Consider the following 14,271-nt stretch of genomic DNA (forward strand, 5'->3'; position numbering starts at 1 on the left):
GAGTTTCTTCTGTTGTTACTCACTAAGTTAAAAATGAAACAATATTAAAATATTTCTGAAATAAAATATTCAATCGTCGGAGTATGTACTCACATTTACATTGACTTAGCAAATGTCATGGGATAGTCACCTAATAGCGTGTGGGGCCTCCTCTGGCCCTGCGAACTGCAGTGAGACGCCGTGGAAGTGAGTCGACAAGTCCGTGGTAGTCCTCTGGACGCAGCTGACACCAAATCGTTTACAGAGCGGCCGCCAATGCTGGTCTGTTCGTGGGTGCAGGATCCATGGCACGGAGCCTGCGTTCCAGGACATCCCAGATATGCTCGATAGGGCTCATATCGGGGCTCCTGGGTAGCCATGGCAGTCGTTGGACCTCCGCTGCATGTTCCTGGAACCATTCCCGGGCGACGTGGGGGCAATGTGGCGGCGCGTTATCATCTTGAAACACCGCAGAACCGTCTGGGACCTGGAAGGCCAAAAATGGGTGGAGATGGTTTCCGAGCAGCTCAACTTACCCCGTACCATTGAACGTCTTTTCCAGAACAACTAGGGGACACATTCCATACCAGGAAAATGCACCCCAGACCATAACAGAGACACCAGCGCCCTGGACCACACCTTCGAGGCAGGCGGGATCCATCTCTTCATGTGGTCTGCGCCAAACACCTCCCATCGGCATGGTGCAGTTGAAATCGTGATTCGTCCGACCATATCGCGTTACGCCATTGTTCCAGTGTCCACCCCTGGTGACTGGCGACAAATGCGCGTCGTTGTGCCCGATGACGTTGTTTTTTGTTTTTTTTTTGTTTTTGCTGTTGGCTTTCCGTCGCATCGACACAGATAGGTCTTATGGCGACAATGGAACGGGAAAGGGCTAGGCGTGGGAAGGAATCAGCCGTGGCATCAATTAAGGTACAGCCCCAGCATTTGCCTGGTGTGAAAAGACGTTGGGTTAACAGTGGCACCCGTGTGCGGTGCCGGCTCCGATACCCCATAGAGCCCATGTTCGTACGGATTGTCCACTGGGAGACGTGTATAGCACGGCCTGTGTTGAATAGAGCCGTGATTTGTTGCACGGTTGCCCGTCTCTCACTATTGACAATCCGTCTCAGATGTCGCCGGACACGGTCATCGAGGGTGGCTGGACGGCCGGTCGTTCGTCTGTTGTGGACGGTGGCACCCGCATTCAACCATTCACGATACACCCTGGGCACGGTTGATCGTGTGAAGCCGAATTGCCGCACCACTTCCGAAATCGCACTTCCCATCCGTCGGGCACCGACCACCATACCCCGTTCGAATGGTGTCAGCTCACGACGACGCTCCATGTTACACCTGACACATGCACAGCCACTGCTCACAAGGTCTCCTATACAACTGCCGCTGGCACAGGGGCGTGTGGTGCGCAGACAACACTCCTGAGTATCAAGACATTTGCTCAGTCAGTGTAGTACTTACCTGATTACTTACACATACAGTTGTTGATGGGCGCCAGCTACAAATAAATATAACGATAATAGAATAAGGGTCTTGAATATCTCTAGGCTGTGAGGTAATAAGCTTACTTTGACAGCATAACATATATTTTCTGGGAAAGGACATTGAAGTTTGGTTTCCCCACTCAAATTTCAGGGCATATAATCTACCATCGAAAAGAAACAATAAATTGTATTTGATTCCAAATAAAATATATTCTTTAAATATTCACTTTAACGGGCGAGACCTTCTGCAATAATTCGAAAGATAATATAAAACTCCGACATTATAACTGAAATAAACTTTAGGCATTACATTTGAAATCCTCCTGACCGGAAATTTAAGAGTTGCACAAGAAATGTATCCCCCACTGGTTCACTTAACAGTACCTTCGACACTTTTAGTGTTATTAGGACGTATTCCTTTGATTTGGTAGCAGCTGAAGGTATCTAAAACCTAATTTGGTGAAGTATCCTTTTAGTTTCTCAAACGAGATATAGCATGGCTCGAAAATATAATGACACTTCACAATCAACTTTACAAGTAATTCACTAATAACTGTTAGTCTGCTTAACGACGACTCAGTAGTCAGCTGTCACCTAACTGGCACAAGAACTCGACCGAACAGGTACACAAAACACACTCCGAACATATAATCCATTTGGTCACTGACGATTACGTATCCATACCACTGTTCTATCTTCAACTGACTGACTGACCAACTGTGGCCTCACTCACCATATGACTATCCATCGACCAAAGATCCATCCATCTGACTATAACACTTCATGGCGAGCCTCTCCATTGAACTCCTTCCACCCAACTGATTCGCTGGTATAGGATGCAGTCCTATATATAGGCACAAGTTTTCACATCCACGTCATCTCTAAAAGGGAACATATGTCACTCCCACCCAGCTCCAAAGTATTAAATATATTAATAAAATGGCCTAAGGCGAAGTAGAAACTGCCAGAATATTATCTCATAGTCTAAATGTATACAATGACAGAGCGATGACTCGACAGTTACTGTAACAGCATTTACCACATGTCGTAGTATTTTAAAATTAGTATCACAAATAATATATCCCTATCTGATATCAGGCAGTAAGTCTCACCTCTACATGATCTTAATGCTAACATACGTATATCTAAACATAATAAATTAAATACATTAAAGCAAGAGGTAATTAATTCATACATAGCGAAATCAGATTACAGAATTGAATCAAACAATAATAATAGTTACAATAACAGTAATAATAATAATAATAATAATAATAATAATAATAATAATAATAATAATAATAATAATAATAATAATAATAATACAGAGAAATATTTGTAACGGGATTTGAACCGTTACAATTCTTCTCTTCCATCTCTCGCAGTAGTGCTTCGCTTTGTGAATTAGATGGTAACATCATCATGCATCTCAGATCTTCTATAGAAAGAAGACTCTCTGATTAATAATAAACGAAAGGAAAGCTATTTCGACGAGGTGTTCGACTCTTCTCAAATGTTGGTATATATTTTCTTGGGAAAAAGCTTGCAACTCTGAACTATTTCAAAAATCTTGGTATCACTTTTCAGAGTCGCCAGGATACATTCGCAGTACATAAACGAGGAAAGGTTTCAGCTGGAAGTATTGCGACGAGTGGCATTCTGCACTTAACCAGGCTTTCTACAGAATCACAGCTTAAACTCATCAGGATGAAGATCATACCAATTGTAACTTACGGTTTAAAATTGATATAGGATCACCTCGCCTTGAGAGACATTAAAGAAATCGAAAAGATGGAGGCAAAATATTTAAATAGACTACTTTTCATCTCCAAACACGGGGTATCCTTGAAAAATGTTCCAATATTACGGGAGGAGGGAGCATGCAACAAAAGAAGGAAGGAAAAGGCTCCAATAAACATTGTCTCAACTGAGCTCGAAAGCTGCAGTCGCTTATGTGCGCCTAATATCCAGTATTTGGGAGATAGCGGGTTCAAACCCCACTGACGGCAGCCCTGAAGATGGTTTTCCGTGGTTTCCCATTTTCATACCAGGAAACTGCTGGGGCTGTTCCTCAATTAAGGCCATGGTGTCTTCCTTCCCACTCCTAGCCCTTTCTTGTCAAATCGTCGGCATAAGACCTATCAGTGCCGGTGCGACGTAAAGCAACTTCTAAACCCAACATCTTCAGAGTTATGGTCCACTATCACTACCATCGGTGATCACCATGTCTTCACAACATGTGCTCCATGTGACCACCATTCGTTGAAATCCAGCCTTCCGCCTTACGTCGCATGGAATCATGCATGCATTCGTTGGAACACACGTGGCTGCTACCGGATTGCATCACAGGCATGGAACGCGCGTTGTCGTAGTTTATCCATATGATTTATGGGGACCACATACATCATAGTCTTCACATGTCCCCAAAGTCAAAAATTTAAAGGCTTAAGGTCAAGCGAACGGGCAGGCCAAGGTATTGGCTCCGTCCGACGAATCCGTCGCTCCCCGTGTTAGGTGTCGCCTAAGCCTCCGATGAAAATGAGCCGGTGCCGCATCACAATAAGACCATAACAAAACACGCTAGTAGGCTCTACAACTAATGTTTAGGAACGAAAGTATTTTCGTCTATTGTTGCATACGACCCTGCATAACTTATTGGAACTTTGTGATCAGTAATGGTAGTGATAACGGACCATAACTCAGAAGATACTCCATTTGCGAGCAATGTTTATTGGAGCTTTCTCTCTTCGTTTGCAACATGTAACGTAAAAACTTTCCAGTCTGTCGCACAGACATCTATTTCAATACAAATACCTGTAAAAAAACTACACATTATGATAAAAGAATACAGGTATGTTTATAGTATTATAATTTGTATAGAAATTGCTGTGTGTGCGGCAGACTGGAAAGTTGTTAGGTTACATTTAACTAAGTCGACACTGGAAAGTTTATCTGCATTCACAACAAAAACAAATCCCTCGTTTGTTGCGTACTGCCACCTCTGTACATACTGAAACCTTGTTGGAGGACACTCTATATACACCTTCGAGGCTGGCTTATCAGTTAAAGAGAGATTTCATCCTAAATCATACTTATTTAATCTGCATATATTATTAAAATATATCTCGTTGCGAAGAAATTGCGAGTTCTAGTTTAACGTTGAGGGGAAAGAAATATCATAGGTTTCAGTCAATAATAAATGATACACTGGAAAATTCTGAATCCAGTGCAGATGTTCAAGAAATAATATTTGAGTGTAATATCAGACTTAAGGGGGGACCTACACCTATAGGGATAAAAATTTGTCAATTTTCAATTTATTTTTTTCTATATTTATTGATCCTTCCTCTTCAAATCACTGCAACAATTTCTTTGATATGTATCATAATGAAGTGAAATTTAGTGTACATGTGTATCCTATATGGAAGAATAACATGGCCTAGAATAGTTGCTGTACATGTCATAGTTTAGTTTTTTTACATAATCTGTGAAAAACTTGCAAAAAAGTTACACTTTAATATAAGCTTTTTAAAAAATATTTTTCTTTATAAATTCCAATGATTCTAGGTCAATCTCTAGCTACTGCATTAGTAAATACAATGAAATAAGAATTTTAGGAAAACAATGGTATTTGTGTAAAATATTAGGGAAACGGTGGAACAGTGTACAATTTGCAGCCGCCATTTTAAGTGCCTAATTTCATGAAATGCATTCGCCATATGACTTGTAAATACACAAACATATTGGCAAACCGCAGTGTGATTGGCAGACCAAATTACAATTCTTTAGTACTTCCTGTTGCTGAGGAATAAAAAAGTGAAATATACATGATTTTTTGTTGTTATAGGTGTAGGTCCCTCATTAAAGAATTTGAAGAACTGAAATGCAGCATCCAGCTATTCATCAGTCCTCTGTGAACCAGCAACAACCATCACTGAAAATTGATAGTGGTGGTGGTGATTATTGTTTTAAGCGAAAGTAACACTAATCAGAGAGAAAAATGAAAACGGTCCGACATTTCAAGAAATGTATATATATTAGCAAAAGGAAGGGAATGGGCCACGAATGGCATGAACATCAATGTCTCCGTCGGGATCGGAAAAGAACAAGATTTGACCAAGGGAGATTGGACAGAAAGGACGAAGCTGAGGAGCCTGACACAAGGATACTTCCTGGCACGTAAGCCAGAGTACAACCTTAATCTTTCTCCCCTGTTAATACTGAAGATAGTGGTTTATAGTTATTTTCTAACTTTCGGGTTGGATTCAGTGTTGCCAACAATACAGTTTAGGGACCCTGCTTGCCGATAAGACGTATTACAGTTACTGTTAATCTGCCACGTTGCCACTATACAGTGATTGTTTATTACGTATTGCCACTGCCGAATTGTTAAAATCACTAATGTTACATTTGCGGGTATAATTAAAGCATTATATTGTAAATCTGTTTGATTAATTCCAGTTAAGAAGAATTGCGACATGTTCGAATAATGTATTTAATAACGTAGTTGGTGTGGAATAACGAACGCAGCATTTTATTAATTACGGTCTTATTTTGTCCAATACTTAGCCATAGAATTCGACTGGGATGTCTAAGAAGCAAGAAATATCTGCAAGAACTCCTCCGAAAAGGAAAGCAACTTTATGAAATCTACAAAGATCAGTTTAGTTCAAATGGAAGGAAATTCCATTATCAACCCAACTTAACCTAACTTTCTTTTGTCACGACTTTGTTACGGTTAGCAGACGTACACTTTGTGAATTCTTATTGACTTACGGCATATGCATCTGCAATAGATTTGCTTCTGTGTGTTATTACAGCGTGTTTTCTCCTCAGTTCGACAAGTAACAGCACATTTCAAGAAGGCAGATGAGCAAGGCAAACTCCGAAGAATAGACTACGGTTATAGTAATGCGTACATCGAAATAAAGGCAGAAATATATAACATTAAGTCGAGGGAGGGAAGGGGGAGAGTGCTTTTCCTTAATTCCACCTTAAGGTTGAAAACCGAATTAATTACGAATATCTTAATTGATCATTTATTATCATTTACCTGGGTAAGGGACCCTCCATTGTCGATACTTACAGTTGGATTTTTGGTGGTTACGACCCGTGATTTCAATATGTAACTGGTAAAGTTGGCACCATTGATGAGCCATTCAATATGGCGGCTATGTTTGCCTTTTAGTGTAAAGCCTTACGTGACGAGTACTATAAGTGGATGCAATGCCAGACTCAGCTAGAGGAACCGTGACTTTTGGTCACCTCTTAGGACAGGTGGATGCCTTCCCCACAGATGTACTCTGAGAGAGGGTAGGATATATAAGGTGAAGGTCAGTAACCACTCTCGTAGTGGGATTGCTGCCTGGGAGACTGATTACCTCTGATCGAGTAGCGGTGTTTCAGTCGCCTTGACAAAGAATAATTCAAAATATTGGAATCATCGGATAAATTTACGAAATGTAGAGAATATACAAATACGGTTCAACGTGGAAAAATAACTAAATGTGTTCCAAAGTAGTTAACCAACGGTTATATTTTATCCCACAGGTTTTTTACTTGTTCATCATTACATGTGTCACTTTACCGAAATAAATTTTAAGTTTCCAGTTTTTTAATGGAAACCGTTTTCTCTTCAGTTTCGACTTAATGAAAATGGAAAACCACAGCCTGTTTCCAGTCATTCGACCGGGTTAGGAATGCAAAGAATGAAGCCCCACCTAGCAGCGAGAATAGGAACTATGCCGGCTGCCGAAGCCTGTCACACTCCTCCGGTGCAATGTTTAATGACTGGCAGATAAAATTATATTGGAGAGTGTTGCTGAATGAAAACCGGAGTACCCGGAGAAAAACCTGCCCCGCCTCTGCTTTGTCCAGCACAAATCTCACATCGAGTGGCAGGTCGAGCAGCAAACCTGACATTTCGTACTCCTCTTACCGTACTCCTGCATTGATGTTGTGTGGCAAATGAATGAAATACAAACAAACCTTTCAATTTCCTTCGCGTAACTAGCACACCAACATTTCCACTCATAAGCCCTGCAGCAATGCCTCTTCCCCACTTTTTTACTGCTCAGTAACTAACATGAACGGCAAACAATATTGTTCACTCGTCATAGTAACGAACTAACTTTCGATGGTTGTGTTTGTTTTTTATAAGCTGAAAACTGCATTGAAATTAGAGGGACGTAAAGCCAATGACATTATTATTAATCAGGAAGATTATCGAGATGAACATTGAAAAAACAAGGTGTCAAGGTCAGTCGAAGGATCAGGGAAAATGTATTTATTTATTTATTTATTTATTTATTTATTATTTATTTTTCATTTATTTATTTATTTATTTATTTATTTAATTTATTTATTTATTTAATACCGGGAGTGTCTGAGGACATGATCGCGTCGCTTGGTGGAGATCTTTCTATTTGACACCCATAGACGACCTGCAGGTCTGAATGTGGGATGATGATGATGATGATGATGATGATGATGATGATGATGATGATGATGATGATGATGATGATATGAATGCATCCGAGAAGTTTGGAATTTAATCCAGGCTTTTGGCACACAGTCTAGTATTTATAAATGGTGTACCTCCTGTCGTACCCTGCCAATCAACATTCTGATGGTGGCCTAGTCCTCTAGCACCTTTAAATCTCCGAGTGTATTAAGGCGCTTACCTTGGTTGACAATGATATTTCGCTGACTGAGCTTTGCTCTGTCCTTTCTGCTGCCGTTATATGGCATTACTTCTGCAAAACTAACCCATCCATGATGAGCAGGACAGGTAGTTTGTCTGCTTACAGTCACTGGTTACAGGTAATTAGAAAAAAAGCATTGCTGATACCGCATGGAACACCTAAATAAAACCTGGAAAAGCCACGACGTGAAACTCGTCAATAAAATGTGACTCGTGTACGATTTTTGTTGTCCATGTTCCTCCGAATGTGGGACTGGCCTACACTGCAGGACACGATATTAAAACAACATCAGTATTAGTTACATCGACTGCATGGACTGCATCAATATTACGTCAGCGAAAGGTAAAAGCACGACTAAAACGTATCCTCCAGAAATGTCAGCCCAGAATACTGTAATGACACAGTGCGTGGTTGGCCGTCGCAGTGGCTGAAGATAGAGACTTGTCTTCAAAAATAACGGCTGCAGTTGCAATTTTTTATTTATTTTAATCGACTCTTCATACTGTGGATTAAACTGTCCACAGCCGGGTTGAGTGGCTCAAACGGTTGAGGCGCTGGCCTTCTGACACCAACTTGGCAGGTTTGATCCTGGCTCAGTCCGGTGGTATTTGAACGTTCTGAAATACGTCAGCCTCGTGTCGGTAGGATTACTGCTACGTAATAGAACTCTTAAGGCACAAAACTCCGGCACCTCAGCGTCTCTAAAAACCGTCAAAAGTAGATAGTGGGACGTAAAAACAATAACATAATTAATTATCATTAATCTGTCCACAGTATTCCTCAATATGAAATCCACTGCACTACACTAAGAAAAGAGCTCCAGATATTCACATACTTAAGAAAAGATGACGAGAAACATCCCATTAACTTGAAAAATATAAAGAAGACCTTTGAACGAGTTCTTAGAAAAGTACGGTAATATATCCATAACCCTAGAAAAAGTGAAATGGCGTATGGCTTTTAGTGTCGGGAGTGTCCGAGGACAAGTTCGGCTCGCCAGGTGCAGGTCTTTTGATTTGACTTCCGTAGGCGACCTCCGCGTCGTGATGAGGATGAAATGATGATGAAGACTACACATACACCCAGCCCCCGTGTCAGCGAAATTAACCAATTATGGTTAAATTTCCCGACCCTGCCGGGAATCGAACCTGGGACCCCTGCGACCATAGGCCAGCACGCTAACCATTTAGCCATGGAGCCGGACCATAACCCTAGAAATAGTAAGGAAACGTTGGACAAATGGATTTCTTTTCGAAAGAGGATAGCTGGGTTCTTTTTAAGACAATAATAAGAAACTTGTCATTATAAATATTATTAACGTTGTTAATTTCTCGCTATATCTTCAAAAGTAAATAACATGACTAGAAAAATATATTACTAGGAAAATCTGAAAACCTCACTGTTCAAAAAATCGAACTTATGAAAATGGATATAATTAAGATAGAAATGAATAATTCCCGTAAAGCCTTAAAATGTGGTAAGACATTTTTGTGAACGTGTTCGATTAGGAATGTTTATGACAAATCCCCTTATATTTCAAAAACTTTAAAACGTTGCGTATCTCGCCATAACTTCGAGAAATAGAATATCTGTTGAAAGTAGTTGGAAATGACTAAAAAGGTATCTATAAAAACCGAAGAGGAATTTTCGGGATCTGATTAATCTCGAAAGGGAATTTTGTTTCCCCTGTATGACTTTCAAATGGTATAACTAAATTTTCTAAAGAAATATGTTTATGAAATTCTCCTTATGACTGTAAAAGGACTAGGAAATGGAATTTTAATAATCATTTTGTTTGCATTTAAATCGAAGGTAACATACGGTGTGATCAGGATAAAAGTTAATAATCTCCCTAAAACTTAAAAACAGGGAAATTAGTTATGGAATACATGTATGTTCAGGAATGAGTGTGACAAATCTACGGAAAATAATAGTTCTACGGAAAATAAAGGTAACTTCTGAATTTTTGATGAGTAGGAATATGACGTCTGTAACTTGAACATCGTAGGCAGAGAAAAGTCTTCGCATACATCATTGTTAACATTGTTGTATTATGTTATATTGAATTTGTACATATTCATGATTTATTGATTTAATTTCGATTTTCGTTTTTCTCAGGTTTGTTCCGGTGGTCCTGGCAAACAGAAGCTCTCAGCAGACCAGTATCGGGCTTGCATCCGATCTCGAGCTCTTAACGAGGCTTCTCACGCCCAGCTCGGCTTCCTGGCTTTCCGTGAGGACATTGCCAACAACAACAGGACACCCTGATTGGACGCCTCATCTCGTCATCGTCACCACCCGAGACAAGAGTTCTGAGCGCAAGCAGTGAAACGAATAATTCAGTTACCGATGTGTTGGACTAGTCAATAAACTTCCAGTCAGTATAATTTACCGACGAATAATAAAACATAATTTTACTTGTAGTATCGTGTATCAAACAGTCATGTCAAAATCAAAATGAACAGATAAAACACTTAAGACATGTAACTACTCCTCTTTACTGCCACAACACTCATAATACCAAGAAATGAATAAATATCACTACAGTCAATAAGTTCTTGGAATGGCGCCTACAGAGTAGGCAACAAAATGCGCTATGTGTACGTACTGCAGTCAACATGTTCGTGGACTGGACCCTACAAAGTAGGCAACAAAATGTACACCTGTATACGTACTGCAGTCAATAAGTTCGTGGACTGGAGCCTACAAAGTAGGCAACAAAATGTACATCTGTGTACGTGCTGCAGTCAATAAGTTCGTGGAATGGCGCCTACAGAGTAGGCAACAAAATGTACACCTGTGTACGTACTGCAGTCAATATGTTCGTGGACTGGCGTTAACTAGTCTTCAAATGTCATTTTGCCATCGTGGTCTTCCGGGTGATTTCGACTTGATTATCTCAAACGTTTCGATAGCGGATTTGCTTACTTTTTGGCAGAACGTGAAATTTGCTCGTTGCTCAAACTACAGCGTTAACAAGTTCCGCCGCTGATATTCAACTACCCTTCACAACAGACACCGTAGACTTGCTTGTAGTGTGCGCCCTGAACTGACTCTTGCTGGAACCAGCGAAGAACTGTCACGGCAACATTTTGTGGTGCAAACTCTCTACTGCCGTTAACCACAGCGACACTAGGCGGCCAGTCCACGAACTTAATGACTCTACTACCTATGTTCTCGTATCATAAGCATAACAGAAAAATTCATAACATCAGACATTTTCCCAGAAGGCCCTAAAGTTCACCGCACTACTTTATATTAATTAATCAATTAATTAATTAAATTAATTAATTAATTCATTCATTCATTCGGTTCACTGTCGTATATAATTATATTTGATTTTCATTTATGTTCCGGGGTTTCCATGCCTCACAGAGGATTAGCAAGTGCGTTACGTCCCACTAACTACTCTTTTACGGTTTTCGGAGACGCCGAGGGGTCGGAATTTAGTCCCGCAGGAGTTCTTTTACGTGCCAGTAAATCTACCGACACGAGGCTAACGTATTTGAGCACCTTCAAATACCACCGGACTGAGCCAGGATCGAAACTGCCAATTTGGGGTCAGAAGGCCAGCGCCTCAACGGTCTCAGCCACTCAGCCCGGCACAGCAGCTTTTAATATAACAAATTTGGAAATTTTATTTCCTTCCTTCTCTCTTTCTTTTTGGTATAGAAAATCTGACAGAATACCAAACAATAGGACAATATATTAATGAACTCGTCAGCTCTAACAATATCGGCGAACATCAGGTACAAAATTTTAAGACAGTTTAACAAATAGTTTACATGAGGAGGAGCATTACTGCTCCAGACAGGTACAATACATTTTACAAGTCCAGGATTTGCTCCGATCCGTTACACTACATAGGAGTCTGCGCTCCAAATATAGCATATTCTAGCCTCGCAGACGCATCAGTTTTTATGGCGCATTAAAATTCCACCACACAAGTTATCGGTTGACCTCACACTAAAATATTCACACACAGTGGCCCCGTGGTGGGCTTATTCATTGCTTCACAATAAGATAGATAACCATTCCAAAAGGGAACCGAAACTGAGAAACAGATACCCTAAGAATAACACCTAGTAAACAGGAGCAGCATTGCCCATACTACGTGGCCATGAACAAAAGGCAAGGAGGCGAAACACTTGCACGCCGTATAAACACTAACTGTGCTTATGGCTCGGTGATACAGGGGGTAATTCTTACACTATAAAGTGTTACTAAAGGAGGAACATTCAAGGCCGCGACAAGAGTTATAAAATGTTGAAGTTTTGAAAACTTTGGACACCCAATGCAAGGCTGAATGGGAAACAACAGGGGTCACCACTCTTTTTACTGTACATAACATATTTCCTAGTAGGGAATAGATCAAGAGTTCTCAGACTTCGTCGAAAAATTCTATATTGAAACTTCCAGTTTACAAAATTACATCAAAATAAAAGGTGTTGAACCTTCCTCTCAGACTACCTGCAGGAGCTTCTGCCATTGATTGTGCCGCTTGATCATCCTCACATAGGCCTAGGACAAGTCGCACTCCCAAGCACTGGAGCAATTCAGACAAGACGGCCCTAAAGTGGATTGCTTTTATAGTTGCATTAGGGGAAGTTTCCAGAACTCTTTGCTGATATACTGGATTCCTGTAAACACTCCCGGTTTTAATTGGCTAGAGAACATGTTTCCAAGTATCTGATATGTAGATTACAATCGAGGAAGAACCAGATGAAGTGTTAACAACTTCCGTAGGCAGACATTAAAAAATATATAATTTTCGGAAGCAGCTTATTGAGTCAAGCTCCTGAAATATAGATAACTGTTTAAACGGTGCATACAACGTACATCACATATCCCGTCATAAAAGTCACTCTAAATAATTATCAAAATTATTCTTGGCTCCAAATTATATTTTCAACATCTATGAACTTCCTATCTCTAGTGATTCAAGGTGTTCTCGTTTTTATGAACATGAGTGTATATTGCTCATCCTGTGTTAATTTTCCGGCAATTCCTGGGACTTTTACCTAGAATTGAAAGCTTATTCGAGGTCCATTCAGCCTCAAGAGAACAACTGAGGAGCTATCTGGTTACGAAATAGTGATCTTCGTCTAGAAAGCTGGGAATGATGGCCGAGAGGATTCTGCACGCTAACAACACGTAACCTTGAATTCTGTAGCAGCGAACGCTAGACAAGCCAATTCCGATCAGTACTCCAGAAACATGGAGTTTTGTTTGGCCGTCTCCTTCTTCTTCTTCTTGATATGTCTCATGGCTGGGGGTCATCCGAAAATTCGTGTAATGTAACACGACAAAATGTGTAACGTTAGTGACGTCACATTAGTCGTTACCGTAGGCCTTTGTTTATTCTCTTTGTTTTCTGAATGACATATTCATGATCATTGGCTATTCAGAAAGGGAAAATATTTATTATTATTATTATTATTATTATTATTATTATTATTATTATTATTATTATTATTATTATTATTATTATTATTATTATTATTATTATTATTATTATACCTTGAATGTTTTTGGGTTCACAAAGTTTTGACATGACTGTCGTTACATGCACATTATTTGTTGCACGATTTCAAACGCAAGAATGGAAATGTAATTTCATTGAAAATAACGTAGAATTCATGACGTGTTTGTTTCAGCTTCTTTCACGACAAAGGACGCAACATTAGTAAGAACATTTTCCCCAATTTACTTAGGTTTAAAAATACATTGTCTTAAAATAGAAAAGCGTCCTAGGCATCTTAAGTACATTTGAGGAAGGTTATCTCAAAATACATAAATTGCATTTTATAAGAGAATGCAGATAATTGTAAGGAACGTTTCTAAAACTCAGCGAGCGATCATACTGCTGTGTTCTGTTGTCTGTGTGGGAAACAATGATTTTATCTTTATTAATCAGTTACTAATACATACACATTTATCTCCTGTAGCTCACGTAAGTAGCGTGTCTACAACTTATTTCTAAAGAAAACTGTTCTGACAAGGAAATCGGTGAGTAATTTGTTAAGGTTAAAAAAGAGAACTCTGGGTATATATGATTAATATGGTAGGTTAGTCTCCAAATGAGT

The 14,271-nt window shown here is 39.8% G+C and overlaps 1 protein-coding gene across 1 annotated transcript in view; it reads left to right on the forward strand.

Moving 5' to 3' along the window:
* The window catches only part of Csgalnact (Chondroitin sulfate N-acetylgalactosaminyltransferase), a 546,430-nt gene extending 535,616 nt beyond the window's left edge, over positions 1-10,814 (forward strand). The window contains exon 5 of the mRNA XM_067152208.2: positions 10,304-10,814. Within this exon, the coding sequence (XP_067008309.2) occupies positions 10,304-10,453 (150 nt within the window). The 3' untranslated portion in view covers positions 10,454-10,814. The remainder of the gene's footprint in view (positions 1-10,303) is intronic.
* Positions 10,815-14,271: the final 3,457 nt, after the last annotated feature.

Source organism: Anabrus simplex, chromosome 8 (genome assembly GCF_040414725.1).
Source record: "Anabrus simplex isolate iqAnaSimp1 chromosome 8, ASM4041472v1, whole genome shotgun sequence".
Classification (NCBI taxonomy): domain Eukaryota; kingdom Metazoa; phylum Arthropoda; class Insecta; order Orthoptera; family Tettigoniidae; genus Anabrus; species Anabrus simplex.